Below are 19589 nucleotides of genomic sequence, written 5' to 3'. Positions count from 1 at the left end.
GTTTCTCATTGATTCTCACAAATGAGTAGCATTTTTCCATACTACTGTGTTTAGTCCCTTGGCTAATGACAACTTGAAAACTTTTGACAGCACACATATTCTTTGTGAATTTTCTTGCACAGTTGTTTTATAGTATCCCATCTTTATTTAAATATTTTATTTTCCGTCTATCAAATGAGGAGGGAAAAGAATGTTGTATCTGTCACACAGATCAGCACTGCAATTACAGAGGAGTTCCTGTTATTGCCATATTCCTTTAGAGTAACCCTTTTGGTCTGTGCCTCACAGACCCACTGGGGTGTGACACTGCACAAACACTACACATGTTGTGATCTGTTTTAAGAAACAGCATTTAAGATGCCAGTAAAAGGGAGTCATCAAATTCCTTGAGAAAAATTAGAACCCTCTGGCTTCTTTTCATTAATTTTGCCCCATTTCAGATCTTACTATGAAAAACTCCCATATTAAATGGTACTGCTAGCATCCAAGTAATGTGATATTTTTCCAATGCATAAACATGTCACAGTCCTTTCAAACTCATCAGATCTTATTTTACAACAGGATTAGTGACCATTAAGTTCTGGACCTATCTTACATGTAAGATCCTGTTTCCCTGTCACTGTAAAATCCATGAAGCAGGATGACATATAGTATTGCTGCAAATGCCATAATTTAGCATGGCTTGGTATATTTTTGGCAGAATATGAAACAAAACATTTTACTAAACTAAACTTCAATATTTTAGGCTTTATAAGCAACTACTGCTTTACAACAAATACTGTATCCAGGGGAATCTAATTCTTTGAAAATATGAACTGTTGGATGTTTCTAATAAAATCCCTTGATGCTTTGAATCTATTCTAGAAGTGGCCAGTTTCAAAAACATCTACAGTCTTAAATGGCAAGATTTCAGGAACCTGGATTGCTTAAAATTACCAAAGATTTAAGCTCAAAAAAAACCCCACTCATACAAAAATAACTTAAGAAAAAGGAACTTCAGACCTTAAACTCCATTTATACATAGTAGCCGTACCCTGTGCAATATACTATAATCCAAGACATTGATTTCAAAATAGAAGACATTTTTCAAAAGAAAACATTACAGCTTGTACGAAAAACGTGACCCTTGGGGACACAAATTTCTCGAAAAACATTAGAAAACACCTCTATGGATTTTATATTAGATATGAAATCCAAAAGAACGTAGCATCAACCCACATAGAGGAAAGTGGTTTTTTTTTTTTTAATTTTAAACAAGAATTCCATAGCTAAAAATCACATATCAGTATAAAGGAAGGTAATACCTAAGCTGGAAATGATAGATAAAAATGAAAAGTGTCTTAAAAAGCATGTAGTTACTTGCTTTAATATGCTCCATAAATGCTTTTAAACAATACTTTGATACTTCTGGAAAGTTGTAGGACAGCTCAGTATCACTCTGCCTTCACTACCACATCTGCTCTAGTTCTGTCCCCATGGCAATCAGGCCACTTCCTACTCAGTTCTCCCTTGGCTGAGTTGTTTGGCTCCCCCAAATCTTTCATATGTGAGTCACCGACACACTTACTCATACTTTAAAAAAATCACTAAGATTTCAGATGGTGCTAACATATTCAAGTGATGTGTAGGTGTGTTATCTGATGCATACAGTTACAAAGATCATCCTCTATAAGTAAGTTTTACATTAGAAATAAAGTGGATAAACTGACTGTATGATAGACTTATGTCCTTTCCTGAACTATACCCACAAATTAACACCTACTTACATTAGAAGCAGCATCTCAAGCCCCTACGCACAAAATAAAACTGTATGTTTTATTTTAAATAAAACACTTTCTTTGAGCAAGAACTGAATTAAAGCTCTCATATCTCACAACTCTGCCACCACATTAAATGGAAGCAGTAGATGCCATGTAGGTGAAAGGAGAGCATTTGCCTCCAGACCTAAGACATTTCAAGACTCTGACTTTTAAGTTTACATTTTATTCCATATAGTATGGCCTTCTTCATTTTATCTTAGAACACTATGAGAACTAGCCTGGTACACAAAAATAATTAGAGTTGAAATATCCACGCTTCTCCTGACACCTTTGAGGAGCATCTCTCAGGTAAAGCAGCGAGTGAGTCTGAGGCTTGCACACATGTTAGTGAGGGTCCCTTGACTATGGGCAAACTCATTTTTTCCAGCAAGATCTGTGCTGACTAAAGAATCTACTGCCCACAAGCTGTCCCCAGCTGCTTGTAAGTCTCCCTCTGGCAGGGGCTACTGACATGCATGTGTGCATCTGGGTTGCTAAAAACAAATCCAGCAAGCTCAAGGGGTCCAAACAGAAACTCTCTCCCAAGTGCTGTTCTCTGGGCTGAAAGAGGTTAGGGAGCTCAGGAGCAGCTGGGCTGGCCAGGGTGACTGCCTGGAGGGCACTGCAGTCCCTGGGGAATGGGGACAGTCACTGCTCCAGCCAGTGCAGGTGCAATCAGAAAAGGGACCCACCTGCAGTGCCCGAGCTCACAGCAAGCCACTGGACCTGATGTACACATTAACCTGGCAGGAGAGTTTACTCTCAGAGTGCCTGAATTCTGCTGCTACTCTCACACCACCCACAATTTAACGACTGTCATTCTTCTCATTACATTTTTCTGAATTTAAAATTTCATCAGTTAGCTGCAAGAATAAGCTTTTGGGATGACTTGCATTACTAACACATTTTCAGCTATTTCTCTGAAAAGTTTGAGTGTCTCTGAGGCTGATATTTTGCAGTAAGACACTGCTGTATGTTGATGTGGGTTTTTTGTTTCTTTCATGAAGAATATTCTATTTTTATACAAGCCTTAACACTTGAAAAAGGAACATTTGGACACAGTTTGGAGAACTGTGAATTGTAGTATCTCCAAATACTCAATTCACAAAATATATGATCTGTTTCCACTGCTCATCACCTTCTTAACCATCTCAAGTCTTACTAAATTTCGGAAAATAACTGAACTATAAGAGGTACAGGGAGGGCACCAATGCCTGCTTAAGATTTGTGACTGTTCAAGTAAAAGACCTTTTACTTACTTACTTCTTTTAGCAGGTCTGAACATCTCATGGAACTTTCACTCAAAAAGATACTACTGCTTCAGAATGTAAATGCTATTTCATCCATTAATAGAGAAAGAAGGTGCACAGCGATGAAACCCCTTTGGCAATTCAAGGAGCAGATTTCCCAAATCTCTCATCATGAGCTTGCCCACAAGAGATCTCTCTGACAACACCATCTACAATCAACAGAACATCTCTCCCAGAACAGCAACAACCTTGACACTGCTACCTTCTATGGACTAAATTATGTCATGTTTCTGCTGCCCATTAGCATCTAAAACTTTATCATGCTGCAAAATCCTCTGTAGAGTTGTTCACTGTCTGCAGTGGTGACTGAAAGACCTGGAAAAGGTTAAGAGTATATTTTAGTTTTTAATGTCTAGTACACACACAACCTCTCTCCAAATTAAATAAACCACAAATCACTAATTTTCAAATTAGATCCCATTTTTGCCTATATTGAAGTTATTTATATGCAGGTCAAATGTAAGATTCACAGATAATTTGGAGTTCAGTCGTTTGAAATTATGGTAGAACTTGGCTTTAAAGCTGACAGGAACTCATTCTATCAGGTAGGCTCCAATTTGTAATTCTTCCATGGCTACTCAGCATCAATATGATGATGCAGTCATCAGCTGAACTGTGTACATGGAGCAAAATAAAGGGAACTCACAACCTGCCTAAAAGAAAACTTGTAAGTACAGAAACTAACGTGAATTCTCTTTCATCTCAGCATGATTATTTTTCTCAGGAGATCATAAGTTGTGTTCTCCTGTGAGACACAGCAATGGAGATAAACAATCATTGTAACACTGGTGTAGAGTCTGGGTATAGACATGAATCACTAAATGCAAGCAAGACAGTTGTTTCTTCTGTGTAGTTAAATTAATAACAGCATTTTAAGGCTACCTGCTTTTCCAGTAGGATTTCAACATGTTATTTTTAAATGCAAAGTTCATAGTGATCTTAAAAAAGCCAAGTTACATACAGTAAAATTATACTGAATAAGAATAGGTTATTATGAAAAGTAGGACTGTACATGTTATACCACTCTGATTATAGTCTGATGCTTCATTCTGTGGAGTCTTTTAAGAATCAAGTACACTCATTTGGTGTATGAGAAGAAAATGCATGGCAGAAAAAGAAATTCTTTTACTCCGTTTACCAAGCTTTCAACTTAGTCATTATAAAATCTCTGTTTCCTTACTCCTACAGTAGAGAGATTTAACAAAACTATTTACTGAGATGGCTTCATATAGCAAAAACATTCAGATTCCTACTACACAATTCTTGTTTTGTTGCTTGTTTTCAGATTCTTGCAGCACTAATAGTCCTGTTTATGCCAAGACTAATAACCAACAATTGTAAATATGTTTCAAACAACTGGAGGCTGAAGAGGAAACAGATCATATCAATGAATATGTTTGTGAACTGAATTCAATGCACCCATTGTACATGGATTACAATTCACCAGTCACATTTTTAAACTTTTTTTTTAATAGTTATGTTCTGGAAACCATAAATAATGTACTCATTTGAAAGAATTACATGAATTGACCAAATCCTCTGGAAGTTTCCTCTGAAGTTCATTCATATTTGGAGCACCAAACACATCTCTGGGCAACATGTTCCAGTGCCTCACCAACTTCATAAAAAAAAAATTCTCCCTTCTATCTAGTCTGAGCCTACCCTCTTTCAATTTAAAGACATTTCCCCTTGTCCTATCATTCCATGGCCTTGTAAACATCTCCACCTTTCTTGAAAGCCCCTTTCAGATACTGGCCATCTGCTCTAAGGTCTCCTCTTCTTTTCTTCAGGCTGAACAACCCAACTGAACCAGTCTGTCTTCCCAGGAGAGGTGCTCCAGACCTGGGACCATGTACGTTGCCTCCTCCAGACCTCCTCCAACAGATCCTTGTCTTTGCTGTACAGAGGAGATTCCAGAGCTGGATGCAGTGCTCCAGGTGGGATCCCAAAGTTATTCAAAGTAACAGAATTTGTTATAACAATGTCATTTCTAATTAACAGAGATGGATGCTCATCTGCCACTTTAGTCCACACATATAACCAAACAAATCACAAAGTACTTAAGGAAAGGTAACAATCTCATTCCTAGTTTACCTCTCCATGGTTTTCAGTGAACAAAGGTTATGCCACCAAGATTCACTTGTCCTTCCCCAAGATGTGAGCTTTACTATCATATCTATTTTATAAAATATAGTAATTAAGAGAATTAGATAGACATCTATGGATAACCATATGGGAATACTAAACATTTTACAAGAACAGGTAGCAATGCATGTAGAAAGCACACTGGTCTGCCTAATAAAAGTGTGTGGTGTTTCTCCTTTCTTCCATCAGTCCCTACCACCAGTTCCAACAATGAATCTTAGTATTATTCCTTCTCTTTTTAGCTTGATTCACATGCATTTACCCTCTCTTCTGAGAGGCTGCTGAGAACTACTCAAGAAAGTCTGCATCCTTACTCGACTTGTAAATTTTTTCAATTCCATTTAAAAATTGAGGTTTGACTTAAAGGTCCCATTTGGCATAGCCATGGAACAGGATTAGGTGATACTGTTGCATCTCTTAGTTGTGGATTAGACTTGCTAAGCCAGAAGATCCTCTTCTCTCTGAAGCTGTAATTCAACCTTTACCTTTTCAGCTGGTCCTAAATTGTCTCTTCCACACTTAACAAAGAGAAGCTCTAATTATTTTTTATGAATAGTCTACTCTAGTGCTAGACTTCTTATAGTGTGTGTTTTTACTAAAACATATCCTATTCAGCCCTTCTCTTCATGACATCCACATTCTTCTATTTTTTTTGTTCATTCTCTCTTTTGGTTCATCCTCAAACATACTTCCTTGTCTAGTCCTATCATTTAATTAAAAACAGCCTAGTAAAACATCTTCCTAATTTCTCTTTTTTACTTCCCTCTGGATTCTTCCTAATCAGCTCTTTAATCTCCTGAAGTTATCAATATCACAAATATATAATGGAATTTCTGGGTGCACCATCTCTCCTGCTAGGGCCACATTCTCCTTACATGGCACTCCCCAACTCAACTTCTTCCATCATTACTTCTCATCTGTGACTTCAACATATAATGCTTTTGAAATGAATTTTGAATTCTCCTTTCAAACTGAAATCCTCACCCATTTTCAACTTCAGAACTCTGATTCCCTGTGGAGGAACAATCACTTGGGGGAAAAATCAGCATGGTAAAAATTGAATATAGTAAATTTTATTCATCCAGTTTTAAATTCAAAAATCTCTGCAGTCAGTTCCACTGTTCCTGACTTATATTAAAATCCAATATCTTAGAACCTAATACCTAAAAAGCTGGTAAATTCTATCAGTTCTCATGTCAGTGTTGTCAGAATACAGTGTTTTCCCCTAAAACTTGGCATGCATCTTTATATAAATTCATCATATTTCCCATGAGGACTATTGTAGTGCTTCTTGCTCTACCCACTATACTTCTTGCCTTGCTACTCTTGAGTTTACTCAAAACAGTGTATGTTTTCTCTTTTCTGCCTCTTAAAACTCAGAGCTGCTACTTTTCATTCAGATTTTCATCTGGAAAATTGATTTGGTTTTTCTCTCCATCTACTTCCTGACTTTTATCCTTAACTCCACATGATGCTTCCTATCTGTTTACTCCTGAAATCATATTTTCTGTTATCTTGGTGCTTTCTTTTAATGTGCTCCTTGTAAAATACAGGAACGTTTCTCACAAACATGTAAAAATATTCAGGCACATATGACAATATTTTGCAAATCAGATAAAACGATCCTGATTATGGCAGTACAAGTAGCCATTCATCTCATTAATATCTAGAGAATCTAAATGTACTATGCTTTTTTTTTAATTTATTCATTTGCAGGAAGAAATCTTACAAAGAAGACTCATGCCCAGCTTTCAGCTACTTAATATGAAAAAAAATCCTAACATATTAATTAAGTGTAAATTCTGGAACATCATGACAGGTTTGAAAAACAAAGAGCCATATAAAACTGGTCATATTTGCAACCTCCTTCACCTGTAATCGTGTCTGTATGCCAAACAGCAAAGTACAGCATTTTCCACTGATACCAGGTAATTAAGGGTTTACTTTCACTGGTGCCAAGATCTGACTCTGAGTCACAATTACAGCCCATTTTTGCTATCCTTTCTTGTTAAATCAAGAAATCCCACGTTGAGTTACAGCCCCTAAAAATCAACTAACCTTTCAATATTGAAGCTGGAATGAGACAATACAAAAATCCCATGAGTATGAGCTGAAATTAGTTGCTGGATTGAAACAGCTGGAGGGGGGAAGGGAGACAGGTCTGAAGGAAGCTTGAGAGCAGCAGGACTCCCTTCAGGAGAGAAAGAGAGAACAGTTAGTAAAAGGAATCAGAATAAATAATGTGAGAAGAACAGAGTCTGTAAAATGAAAAGGGGATAAAAAGAGAGGGTAATAATAAGTCTTACTGAAAAGTGAAATAGAAAACACAGAAGAGAACAAAGGAGTGGAACTGGTGATGCTCCAAGATTTTAAGTAGAATCTTATCTCTAAAGCTGTAATTGTTGCCTCTGATTAAAGTGTAAAACACTGAGAAAGACATGTTATTACAGAATAAACTAACATGGAGATTTGGGAGTTTCGTGTAAGGCTGGGATAAGGAGTCACTCAGACTAGGTACAGCGAGTTCCTTAAGTGATCTGAGCCCAGCTATGCTGACAAGGGGACATTCCCCAAAACCTGCAATTGCACAGGACACAGCAGTAACTCAAGATGCAAAGGATACTGGTGCTTTAGTCAGCATTATGTTTATGCACATCTCATGGACTGCGTCTACTAATATTAATGCAATTTCAAATTTCTTCTCAATGTAATTCAGCTTCTCAGACCAGACAGGTATCAAGCACTGATCCAAGCACTAAATCAAGGACAGCTTCAACCTCTAAATATATGACACCTGTTTGGAAGTACATACAAGTAAAAAGAATATATTTTCAAAAATGCAGATGCAGGCACTAGTTCTTGGGAAGGTGCTACCTTTCTGATACAGCATGAGGCTAGGACCCAAAATATGCACAGCCACTAAGTGCTAAGATAATCTAAGACTTAGTATTGGTAATTGCCCCCTTGCATAATAAAATTCTTGGTGATGTTTCAGTTTGATATAACATGCTTTTACATTATTTCCTAAGCTAAAGAGGTGAAAATTTACACACTTTTGCAGTACACACCTCCTGCTGCTCATTGGTTATGGGTTAGTGTGGCTAGTAAGATTTGACCCCAAGGGAAGAAATATTAGAACTACGATATCTTCATACTGGATAACTCTGTAGGAAAAGCATGTGCATTAACTACATGCCAGATGCAAAATAAAACCCAATTTAAGTAATTCCTCTATTTGTTCAGCAGTGTTACTGAAGTGCTATTATAACTATGCAAAAAAACTGAGTAAAATTTCCATGTGCCATTATGTGGGACATAATATAACATTATAATTTATTATTTCTGTAATGCTGCTGACTACCTAGAAAATACATAATATTAGTATTTCACACGTACTTCATAGAAGTAATTCTTTAAACAGAAGTCCTAGGACCAAATCCTAACCTAATGGCTATAAAAGGTTCTCATTCACGTTTTTTCCACACTGAAAAAAAGTCAGACCAGATCTGTGAAAGTTAGGAAAATTTTATAGTCACTGGGGTCAGAAGAAAATGCCAGCCAACAAACTGTGGAAAGGATATAGAGTTATTGTGGGAACTGCTGGACACAGCAAGTTGCATTTCTGCAAGACACCTTATCATCACTCTATTTATTTAGTGTACTTCCTCAGACACTTCTACAACAACTTACTTATAGAAATGCTCCCTCACCATGAAACATACACTGCAAGTTAGAACATAAATTTATAACTTCTGCAATAAGAAATTGCAGTTAGAGATTCTAAAAAATGCTGGTCATCTCACTATCATATCCTCAGTGACACAGATTAATTATGATTGCATAGTTTCCTCTGAAGATAACAGGAGGACTTGATGATTAGTTCAACACTGCATTTGACTGAATGGCTTGTTGCATTTTCTTGTAGAACACTATCATCATCTGGTGGTATATTTTGCTGCTATGTAAACTGCAAGCTATGAAGATGAAAGCATTTCATTTACTTAGCATTAAACATTTAGGAGAAGACATAGATTCACCACCTTGCAGTTATGCCAAACTATGTGGGAGTGGAAAATGCAGTAACATGAAATTAACTTGACAGAACTGCTGAGGATTTTGAGAACAAACAAATGTTGACATTTTACATGAATGAAATTTGAGTACTTCCCTGTCCAGAAGTAAAAGACAGACTAAATAAAACAATATTCTCATTCATACTATCTACAATGATAAAAAAAAACTTCACAGGTTTTTCAAACAAAAGCATTTTTCACATAGTTTTTCTTATAATTGGAGGTGGAGATCTCACATGCAAAAGTCAATTATTTATTATGCCATTCAAGCAGAATCTACATAAATGAGTTGTTGACTTACGTGGTAACTTTTCAGTCTAACAAAATCAACTTTCATGGAGATGAACCTTTCTGAATTTCTGCTGAGATTTTTAATGTGCTCCACAAGATCAGCACAGAACTTGTAGCCACCTTTGAGGACACAGAGAACCACAATATCATTGTCTCCAATGTCTTGCATAATATCTTTTGCCAGTCGTTCTGTCCTGGGCAAAAAAAAAATTGAGATAAAATAACTTTAGGTGCAGATGCTCTAAGTTCATGGTGTGCTTTACAAACACTATACTGAGTATAAAGCTTGACTGGCATTGCTTAAGAAGCCTGACTTCACAGAATCACAGAGTGATTTAGATTGGAAAAGACCTTCAAGATCTTCAAGCCCAACCCTTGGAGTGATCACCACAATGTCAGCTAGACCAGAACAGTAAGTGCCATGTCCAGTCATTCCTTGAACACCTCCAGGAATGGTGCCTCTACCACCTTCCAGTCCATTCCAGTGCTTGACTGGGTTTGCATCCAGCTCACAGATGGCAGATCCAAACAGACAGTGATGGATACAAGATGCAAAGCACTTGAATCTAAGTTAACCTTAGAAGCATAAAGTGAAGTTAAATTTAACTAACCATTTAAGTTAACCTTAAATGCATAAATTCCCCAGCTATACAAACAGCACCTACACATCTCAGCATATTTTGGGCTCATAAATATGTCAGAGACTCGAGAGAAAATAATGTGAACTAGTCTTCCATTTTACCTCACAGGAATTATCAGTATAAAATATACCTGCACAAACACCCAACTTGTTATGTTAGTTACTGCACAAGAAGAAAAAATTAAGTGAAAGATAGGGAAGAATATTTGAAACTTTCATGCTGATTGGCTTTGGAAGATGCTACCCTTACAGTTTTAATAAAAAACATACATAAAAACTAGAAAGAAATAGAGCATCAATGAAAAGCTTATAAAGAGTGTATATTATCACTATTCTGTACAGCTCAGTGCTTCATACAGCAGAAATGAAGAGTGCAAAGAGCTTCAGTGACTTGTTCAAGGTCATAATTGAGTGAATGCTCCAATGAGCCCAGAATTGTGGAGTTCCCAACCAAACCTATCCTCTCTGGCAATTCTACAGGGCAAACACAATGTGGCAGATGATTGGAAACAAAAGATACACATTTGTGCCACACAATGCTACTTACATTTTCAAGATAAAAATAAGAAATAACAGTCTTAATAATAAATGTAAATAATAAATATTAACTTTAAAGATAGCATTTCTAGACCCCCAATAGGGTACTGGGTCAACTGGGTCATTTCTAGATGTAAGTATCAACAGAAAACTTCACAATGTTGTTTGATGTTTTGAGGAAAAACAGCTCAGAGCATTATATTCTGTAAATACTTCCACTGGAAAATTATTTGATAGGTCTCTGAATTAGATTAGTAGTTTCAATGAGAGTGGACTTGTTGACAGGATTCAATTTATTAAATAATCCTATAATTTATCCCATGTATTTTATTATTACATTTTTCAGGTTTGGTTGTTTTTTTTTCTTTATTAGCTGTAATACAGAAATCAGTTTGCCCCTACATAAGTACCTTGATTGAACTGTAGTGAAATCTGTGCATGGACCAGAGGAGAATAAGCTCTAGACTGAAGATAAGTATAAGAAACAGCTGTTGCTTAATTTTCACATATTTTAATTTTAATGCTCTCTCTATATATAATTATTGCTCTATAATTATTGCTCATGTAGCAATAATTATTATATTTTTATATGAGAAATAGAAGATATTAGAAATATTAAATTATTTCATTTGATCTGAAATATATAATTCCTTTTAGTGCTGTAAGAATGAGGATCACTTACTTTACTGAAGATTAATAAAATAGTCTTTTATCATCTTTTATCAAGTCTGAGAATGGGGAAAACCTCTTATTAAGAAACATTTCTTTGATAAATTTTCTTTTTTTATATTGTTCCTCAGATTGTTTACAGCTGAAATTTCCAGGAATACCAAAGACCATTTTGTATGTTAAAAGTGTAGGAACTCCAGCATCGACTAAAATGTACTAATTTAAATTTCTAAATAAAAATATCCAAGTTTTTAAACTTACAATATGTACTGTATATAGATGACAGCCTTCATAAAAAAGAATAATACTACTGACCAAACAATTTATTTAGTAACATTCAAGCTACACATACCTGTCAACAATAATGCCATGAGGAATGAGCACATATTCCAGGTCACCATAGTAGTGCTGAGGATAAGTGAACAAATCCAGACTGTATCCAGGCCAATTGTCTGAAATCTGAATATCAAACAGTACTGTCAAGAACACTTCATGGTGTTTGACATTATGTAACTGATACACAATCAGCATTCTAGTACTATTCTAGTACATTCTGTTGGATGGATTCATTGTGTGACATACTTTCTTCCAGTTACAATTTACTATTTTGCTTTTCCCATTAATTATTTTGCTTCTCAATATAACTCAGAAATCAAATGCTACAGTTTTTTACCCACAGAATGTGGGAAATGTCACCTGAAATTACAAAGAACTAGACAGACAAAGGAAATATTTAATGCTAAACTAGTGGCAAAAGTAAATTTCTAAGTACTTTCAAACTCAAAGTGCAAATATAATATTGCCAGTAAGAAGGGATTTTCCAATGGGAGATTCAATGGTAGAATTAAAAGTCATAAAATTCTATATTAAAATTGTACATTCCTAGTTTAGAATGACTTAAAGTCATAAATAAATAAATATATAAGTATTCAACAGATAAAACAGTGCATATGGAGAATAATTTATGTGGTTCATGGATGGTATTTGTACAAATCATGTGAAAAACTGTACTTCTTCCTAAAGGTAAGGTTCTTAATTTAGATATCATCAAAGATAAGTGATTACAAAATGTTTTCATCTCACCTCACCTCCCCATGAAACTAGTCTGTAAATCCATATATTCACAGAAAAAATATTTTACAGACTTAATATACATTGGTTTTGTAAGTGTCAGAATACAGAGATTAGATCTCACAAGATGCAATGGTGGTAGAGATTAACAAGGTCAAAAGTTAGCCAACGATTGAAGGCTTCAGGAAGCTACAAAATGCAAAGTCTCCAGCACAAAAACTAAACCAAGTCCAAAACAAACATTTTCCCTATTCCTTCTGAAAGACAAGACCCTCAGGTTCACAAGGCACCTTGAAATCATTAGAAAGCTTTGCTTCAATACTGGTTCAAGATAAAAAGCAACACCTAATAGGTTTTCCCTACAATCATAATCCTCAAGTCACACATTGTCTTTCTAGAGCTTGGCTACAGGAATCTTGAGTCCATGGAGAAATGGTGACAAGCTTGCCATTGTGCAGTGCATGTCTTAATGGCATTTTTGCTACAGACAATCTTTAAAGGACCATCACTGAAACCTCTGCTTACCATTTTATTGTAGAGCAATAAATGTTTTCTCACAATTTTGGCTAAGATAACGTATTTGATGTTGAGCTGTTCCTCCACAACCCCTCTTTAACTCAGACACAGCCCAGCCTCATGCTGTACTGAAACACTGTCCTGCCCTGTGGATTTTGTGTTGCTTGGGGGCTTTTTTTGCATATTCCCTGACAGCTACAGGCACCTTGACTGGCATGTTTTCTTAATCCTACCCAAAAATTTCTGCATCAAAAAAGTTACTTGTTGGCAACTGCTACTGAATATTTGCCCACGAAGGGCATGACTGGGAGATCACTGGAATCCATGAAAGCTTTTCCCCTGACTTACACAAGCCTTGAAACTACACAAAAGAAAAAAAGTTACTTAGTTGTGTTCCTCATTTCCATAGAAACAGGAGATTATAAATATCCTCCTTGGCAAGGTTTTTAATTAGAGCAAATCTTGTCCCAGAAACACTGCAGCAGTCAGCCTGCAAAGAGTTATTTTTCCATCTACTTTTTCAGGGCATGGGGGGCTGAAACTTTCTAAACATTTTTTAGAAATGAACGGTCTATTCAAAAGCATTTTAATGCAAACTGAAACAATTTCATTAAGTGTTACAAACACCCACTAGCAACCTCTGTCAGTGTTGCTTACTTCTGCATTCTTGTCAAACTGCAGGGTTTCAGTGTGATGCAGATGAAATTAAATGGATAGAAGCTGCTTTAGAATTCATACAAACCAATAACTTTTACTTAGGTTACAGTAAGTCCTTTATAAAACAGGATCAGGATGAAATTTTGATAAATGAGAACCATTTATCCTTCTGGTTCTCTAGAATAGCAGAACATAAACAGTGTAACACTACAACAATATTGAAGTTCTTGTTTACAAGTGCTTGCTGGCATTTGACAAATAAGATGAAATTCACGTGTACCTTCAAGTTAATTATTTGTCTGATATAATAAGCCTATTTCATATTCTTCTTTCTTTTAAACAGGCATTTCCCAACAAGCCTAAGAAATTCTCATTTATCCTAAAGCTATTCACAGTGCTATGCTATAGGACAAATTTCAAGTAACTGCAAATTCTTATGACTATTCTGTTTAAGAATTTAAAAGGCCCTTGAAAATATGAAGGAAAAAATTCATATTGTTTCAGAAAGAAAAAAGTGTTCAACTGGTAAGTAAATATATATTCTAAACACATTGGCATGCTCGTGTGTAAAAAAATTCCTGCAGTGAAAGAAAGACCTACTTTTAAAGTTCAGCTTTGCATGTTTGAATAGCCCAGCAGATACTCTTCAGTAAGTCTTTAAAAAGTTGATGTGAATGGATACAAAAAGGAATACAAATACATGGCAATATCCAAAAGTGTTCCCCTGAGGCCTAAGAGACAAGCTGAAGCCATTCAATTGCAACACCTTTAGAAGAATGTTGTTTGTTTTCTTGTCTGGCAAAGTGAGCACAGGTGAGATTGAGCTCAGTCCTCAGCTCCAAGCAGCATGAAGCAAAGTCCAGCTTTTGTAACTTAAATGATGCTGCACTGGACTTACTGCTGGTGGGGTTTTTGGGGAGCAGAAAAAATTAAACCAGTGCAGCAGAACATGGTCATGCACATTCATGTCCTTCTTTGCAATAACCTCTTGTTGCTTGGTGATACACACAGTCACCCACTTAAGGAATGTCATTTATCACACAGGTGTCAGGAGACGTGGTTGCTGTGTGGTGTTTTCAGACAGAGCTGGAACACACGGGACAGGTCCCTCAGAAGGGGGATGCAGGGGATGTTGGAGTGGACAGTGTGACCACTGCTGACACAGAGGGCCCTGGGTCATGATCTGGGCGGTTCACCTGTGAACTCTCTGTTAAAATCCTAATGCCACATTAAAATAAGAACATACCTAAGGTGGTGGCAGTGATGGCATTTGCTTCACAGGAGAATCTAGGGTGTCTATCAGAATAAGGATCACATTCATTCATTCATTTTTGCACCATTTATCCATCCCTACAGGCACTCCAAACACCCGGCCAAGGCTCGGGCTGTTTCCCACCCTAACAGAACACGGGCAGCAGCCCAACCCTCTCTCACGGCGCCCGCAGACTCTCTCTCAGAGTTCCGGTGGGAACATCCATTTCGGGATGCCCGGGGATCCTCATCCCCGGCACTCGAGGAGCCTGGGGAAGCACAGCCACGGCCACAGGAGCCGCTGGGATGGTACCGGACCGCGTTTTCACGGCGGAAGCCAAAGGCGCGGCCCAGCCCAGCACGCCCGTCCCCTCCGGCAGCCGCAGCGGGGCCGGGGCCGGCACAGAGTGAGGGGAGGCGGCCCAAGCGCCGGCCGGGGGGTCCGGAGGAACCGGGGGAAGGGAAGGGAAGGGAAGGGAAGGGCGCGGGAGTTCACCACAAAGCGCCGGGGGGTTTAGGGAAGGGGGCCGGGGACCGGGGACCGGGGAGGCGCCGCGGCCGGCGAGGGGCGAGCGGCCGGGCCGGGCCGTGCCGCGCTCCGCATTTACCACAACGCCGCGGCCTCCAGCGCTGCTCCCGCCCTGCCCCGCCATGTTCCTGCGCGCGCCCGCCCGCCCGGGGGGCTGCGGCGGGGCGGGGCCGCGGCGGTTGCGGGGTGCGCGGGGCGGGGAGCGGGATGCGGGTGGGGGGTGCGGGGTGTGGAATGCGGGATGTGGGGTGTGGGATGGACGGTGCAGGATGCGGGGTGTAGGATGTGGGGTGCGGGATGGACGGTGCGGGATGAAGGATGGGCGGTGCGGGATGCAGGATAGGAAATGCGGGATGCAGGATGAGTAGTGCGGGATGCAGAATGTGCGGCCCGAGATGCGGGATGCAAAATGGGCGGTGCGGGGTGCAGGATGAGCTAGTCCGGGATGCAGGATGGGCAGTGCGGGGTGCAGGATGAGCAGTGCAGGATGGGCTAGTCCGGGATGCAGGATGAGCGGTGCGGGGTGCGGGATGGGCAGTGCGGGATGCAGGATGGGCAGTGCGGGATGCCGGGTGCAAGATGGAAGCTGTACGGGTATAGGTACGGTCGGAATGGTGGAAAGGCTTTGGCAGGGCTGGCCAAGGGGCCTGGCCTGGGTTAATTGTTAATATTAAGCTGGTGTGGTTTAAACTACCGTTTTAACTGGATTTTCTTGTACTCCAGGGAAGTACAAGGGAAGGAAGAATAAAATTTCCAACAGTTCAGTAATCATACTTTCCATTCTCGCTGTCTTCTGGAGTCGCTGCTCCTTCCCACCACCGTGCACATGCTGGGGCAGGCTGTGTTTCCTATTGCCCCCAGCCCATGCCCGTGTTGCCTGTGCTCTCTGTGCAGTTGAAGATAAACAGATCAGGCACCAGGAACAGTGCAGCTCTCTGCCACTACCTTCCAATTCTGTTAAAATTATTATTGATATTTTGCTTTCACTGCCTCACAGATCAGAAGAAGCTTGGTTTTTTCTTGTCTTACTCTGATCATTGCCTGCCTTTACTTTCCCATATAAGAAGTTGAAATTTGGACTTCCTCCATCCTTTTTGTATCCTGTCTTTTGTGGAAAATGGTAGCAAGCCTCTCTGCCCACTGTGGATAAAAATAGAGCTTTTCACCTTCTTAAAATTGAAAGTTGGTTATAATTTCTAATACCAATCTGTCAAATACACAGCTGGTAGAATTCTGCCATTCCTATCCTAGAATATATTAAAGGAAGAAAAAGTTCTTTTTAAGGGAGACCTAGGCATAGTGAAATATTCTAAGTGCTACCTGAGGGGCTCTCACCAACCAAGTAGGAAATGTTTCAGGCTGGAGCACTGCTATTCTAGAATGTGGTCATTGTCACTTCTGGTCACAACAGATGGATCCAGGGAGAAGTTGTGGGTAGGTCTACACAGCGAGTTTGGTGTCCAATGTTGACTGGTTTACAGGTGCATCCTGTTAATGTACCCTCATGAGAACTGAGAGGACAATTCTTAGGAATCTGGTGTTAAGAATGCTTCTATAAATTAATCACTAAATAAAATCTGGTGAAGTGCTAGAGCAGTTGAAGATTATTTTGTGATAAATGCTTTGTTTCTTATATTAAGCCAGGGGTTTTTGATGAATTAAGGAAGTGTTCTTTCAAGCACTATTGCTACAACAGACAGCATGTCTGAAAGAACAAAAGACAAGGTTTACAAAGTGTCAGAAGTCCACTCCAGAATATATCTGTCTCAAAGTGGTGCCTGTATATCAAGACTCAAGTGTGCTGAGAAAAAATAGTTCCTGTTCCTGTAAAATAATAAGTAGTGAATCTGATAAACAGCATATGCAGACTTGTACAAACCAACATAAATCAAATAAAAATTTTCATAATGGACAAAATCCCTAAATAGGGATTTCGATTCCATGTCAACATTTCATACAACTATTGAGAAAGAAAGTTTAATGTGTCATCTGATCTTTGGGTTAAATGCTCCTGATATGTGTCCACACTTTTCAGGATTTGAAGACTCTCCTTGTCTGGAAGAATGCCTCCCAAAGCCAATATTTGCCCTAAAGCCAGCACAGTCAGAATCAGTTACCACCAAGTTGCCAATGAAGCTGCTGTTGCAATTATTTCACAGTGCTGAACCCTGTGGATCTGAAGCTATTTAGATTACAGCCAGAAACTCAAATCAAATTCTGCCACTCCTATATTAGGACTGTTTTCTTCTACCTTTCAGACTATTTGGGTTACTGCTATCAGTGCTTTCTGTAATTTTTAACCATATTCTTTATCAGACTACTGCAATATGGGGGATTGTTCTGACTAACTACAGACAGATGATTAATGCTTTGAAAAGCATTAACATGAGCAGGACACTAAAAAGTAAATTCCTTCAGCATTGTGCTAGAAAACTCAAGCAGGAGATGTTTGTTCTTCCTATCAATATTGGATGAATGTGTCTGTCGAGTCTTTGTTTTGATATTCTTATCTTCCAGTAATTTTACAGGGCTCACTTAAGAAGTGTAATGAAGTGTCATGTCTTGCTAATAACAATAAATATGAGTAAGGAAATGAAAGCCTAGATAAATTTAGCTGGGGTACACTTCGATAGTACTGCTGTCAGCAGCCACACACCCAACCCACAAAGCTGTTTCTTCTCGATGGAAGATTTTTTCATTGGCACAAAAGGTAATACATTTTGTTTCGTTTTGTTGCAAATGACACAAATACATAGTTCTGTGAACTCACAGAATTAGTACAAACCAGAATTAATGAGGTTCTTTGTGCATGATGGAAATGAAGCTGCTAAGGATTTTGTTATGGAGCAATATATATATTAGTATACTTACTGAATGTCTGCATTTTCTTTTACAGTATGAACTGGTATGGAATGAATGAATTTACAGTAGACTTTCAAAACTTATTTTAATTAGGGCCAAAATATGATTAGTGAATATTATATATTTGGGGCTTAACTATGAAAAAGCCTGTAAACATTCTGAAGAATGTTCTTATTATCTTTGTTTAGCTGTTTGTTTATGAACTAAAAATAGGAGGAAAAGAATAAACATTTCTAGATATACAACCAGGGGAAATGATCAAAGGGGAGAAGAACAAAGAAAATAAGAGTAGATGATACTAACAAGTAGGACTGGGTAGGTCTGGACACATAGCCAAGAGCCATAAAGGACCAGATGGAAGTGACACACAGGGAAACAAAGCAGGGTTAAGACTGGTACAGAAATGCCATGTGAATGTATTTATGCTTTTGGCCTTTACACAACTTTATAATTTCAATTAGACATCTATTTCTCTCTTACCATGTTACTGATAAAAGTAGGACATGTCCACCCTTTCAGAATTTTAATGTAAAGAAATACTGAAAATAAAAGGTTGGGGGCAGGGATATACCAGGAAAGCAGTCCAAGGCAAATACCATTATGGAGTTACCCGTAAGCAACCTTTACAACTGCATTATGTATTCTGCTTCCAAGAAGCTATTACAAACATTTGACAACTCAGTCTAATATGTAAACACCAAAACTAGACAAGAAAAGCATGAAAATCCAGAATATTTCAAGAGGTATGGCTTACCTAGGTAGAAGCTTGCCAATTAGGGGATGAAGTAAGAGCTCTTTTTCTCGTTCTGCCTGTTGCTGCAGCTGTTATGTGAACAGCAGAACTGTAAACAATCTTATCAAGCATAAACTTGCATTTCTTAGTGGTTACAAGGTAAGCTACAACACACACACACCCCCCCAATTGTGGCAGAGAAAGACATTTTTGGGTAAAATGGTTACTGAAGAGATTATTAAAAGCAAAAGAGTAGCATATGTACAGTACTTTAGGGCATGCTGGAAATAATTCTAAACTGTTTGCATATCCAGTTTTAATATATTCCAGAATTTTGAGTTCTTGTGTATTACCTGAGGCAGTGACCCAGTGCACAGGGTGGCTGCTGGAGACCCTGAGTGCAGCAGAACATGTCTGGCAGACAGTGTCCCAGACATTTGGGAGAACATGAAGCAGGATTTCAAGCCATTCCCCTACAGTAATGAACACAGAGAGGCCATAGGAAA

At 38.5% G+C, this 19589-nt stretch overlaps 1 protein-coding gene across 5 annotated transcripts in view; it reads right to left on the bottom strand.

The window, feature by feature from the left end:
* The window catches only part of PRTFDC1 (phosphoribosyl transferase domain containing 1), a 43075-nt gene extending 27354 nt beyond the window's left edge, over positions 1 to 15721 (bottom strand). For 3 of the 5 annotated variants that reach the window (XR_012578972.1, XM_005480328.2, XM_074534907.1), the window contains exons 1-3: positions 15568 to 15721; positions 11817 to 11923; positions 9629 to 9812 (exon numbers count right to left, since the gene is read on the bottom strand). Coding sequence is in view for 4 of the 5 variants with exons in the window: in XM_005480328.2 (XP_005480385.1) it covers positions 9629 to 9812; positions 11817 to 11923; positions 15568 to 15612 (336 nt within the window). In the remaining variant the exon portion in view is untranslated. Of the gene's footprint in view, positions 1 to 9628; positions 9813 to 11816; positions 11924 to 14954; positions 15005 to 15567 lie in introns of all 5 variants that reach the window. The other 2 variants (XM_074534917.1, XM_074534912.1) reach the window with 2 other exon arrangements.
* Positions 15722 to 19589: the final 3868 nt, after the last annotated feature.

Source organism: Zonotrichia albicollis, chromosome 1, assembly GCF_047830755.1.
Source record: "Zonotrichia albicollis isolate bZonAlb1 chromosome 1, bZonAlb1.hap1, whole genome shotgun sequence".
NCBI classification, from domain to species: Eukaryota; Metazoa; Chordata; class Aves; order Passeriformes; family Passerellidae; genus Zonotrichia; species Zonotrichia albicollis.
Note: the sequence above shows the minus strand (reverse complement) of the source record. Positions and strands in the feature narration are given on the sequence as shown.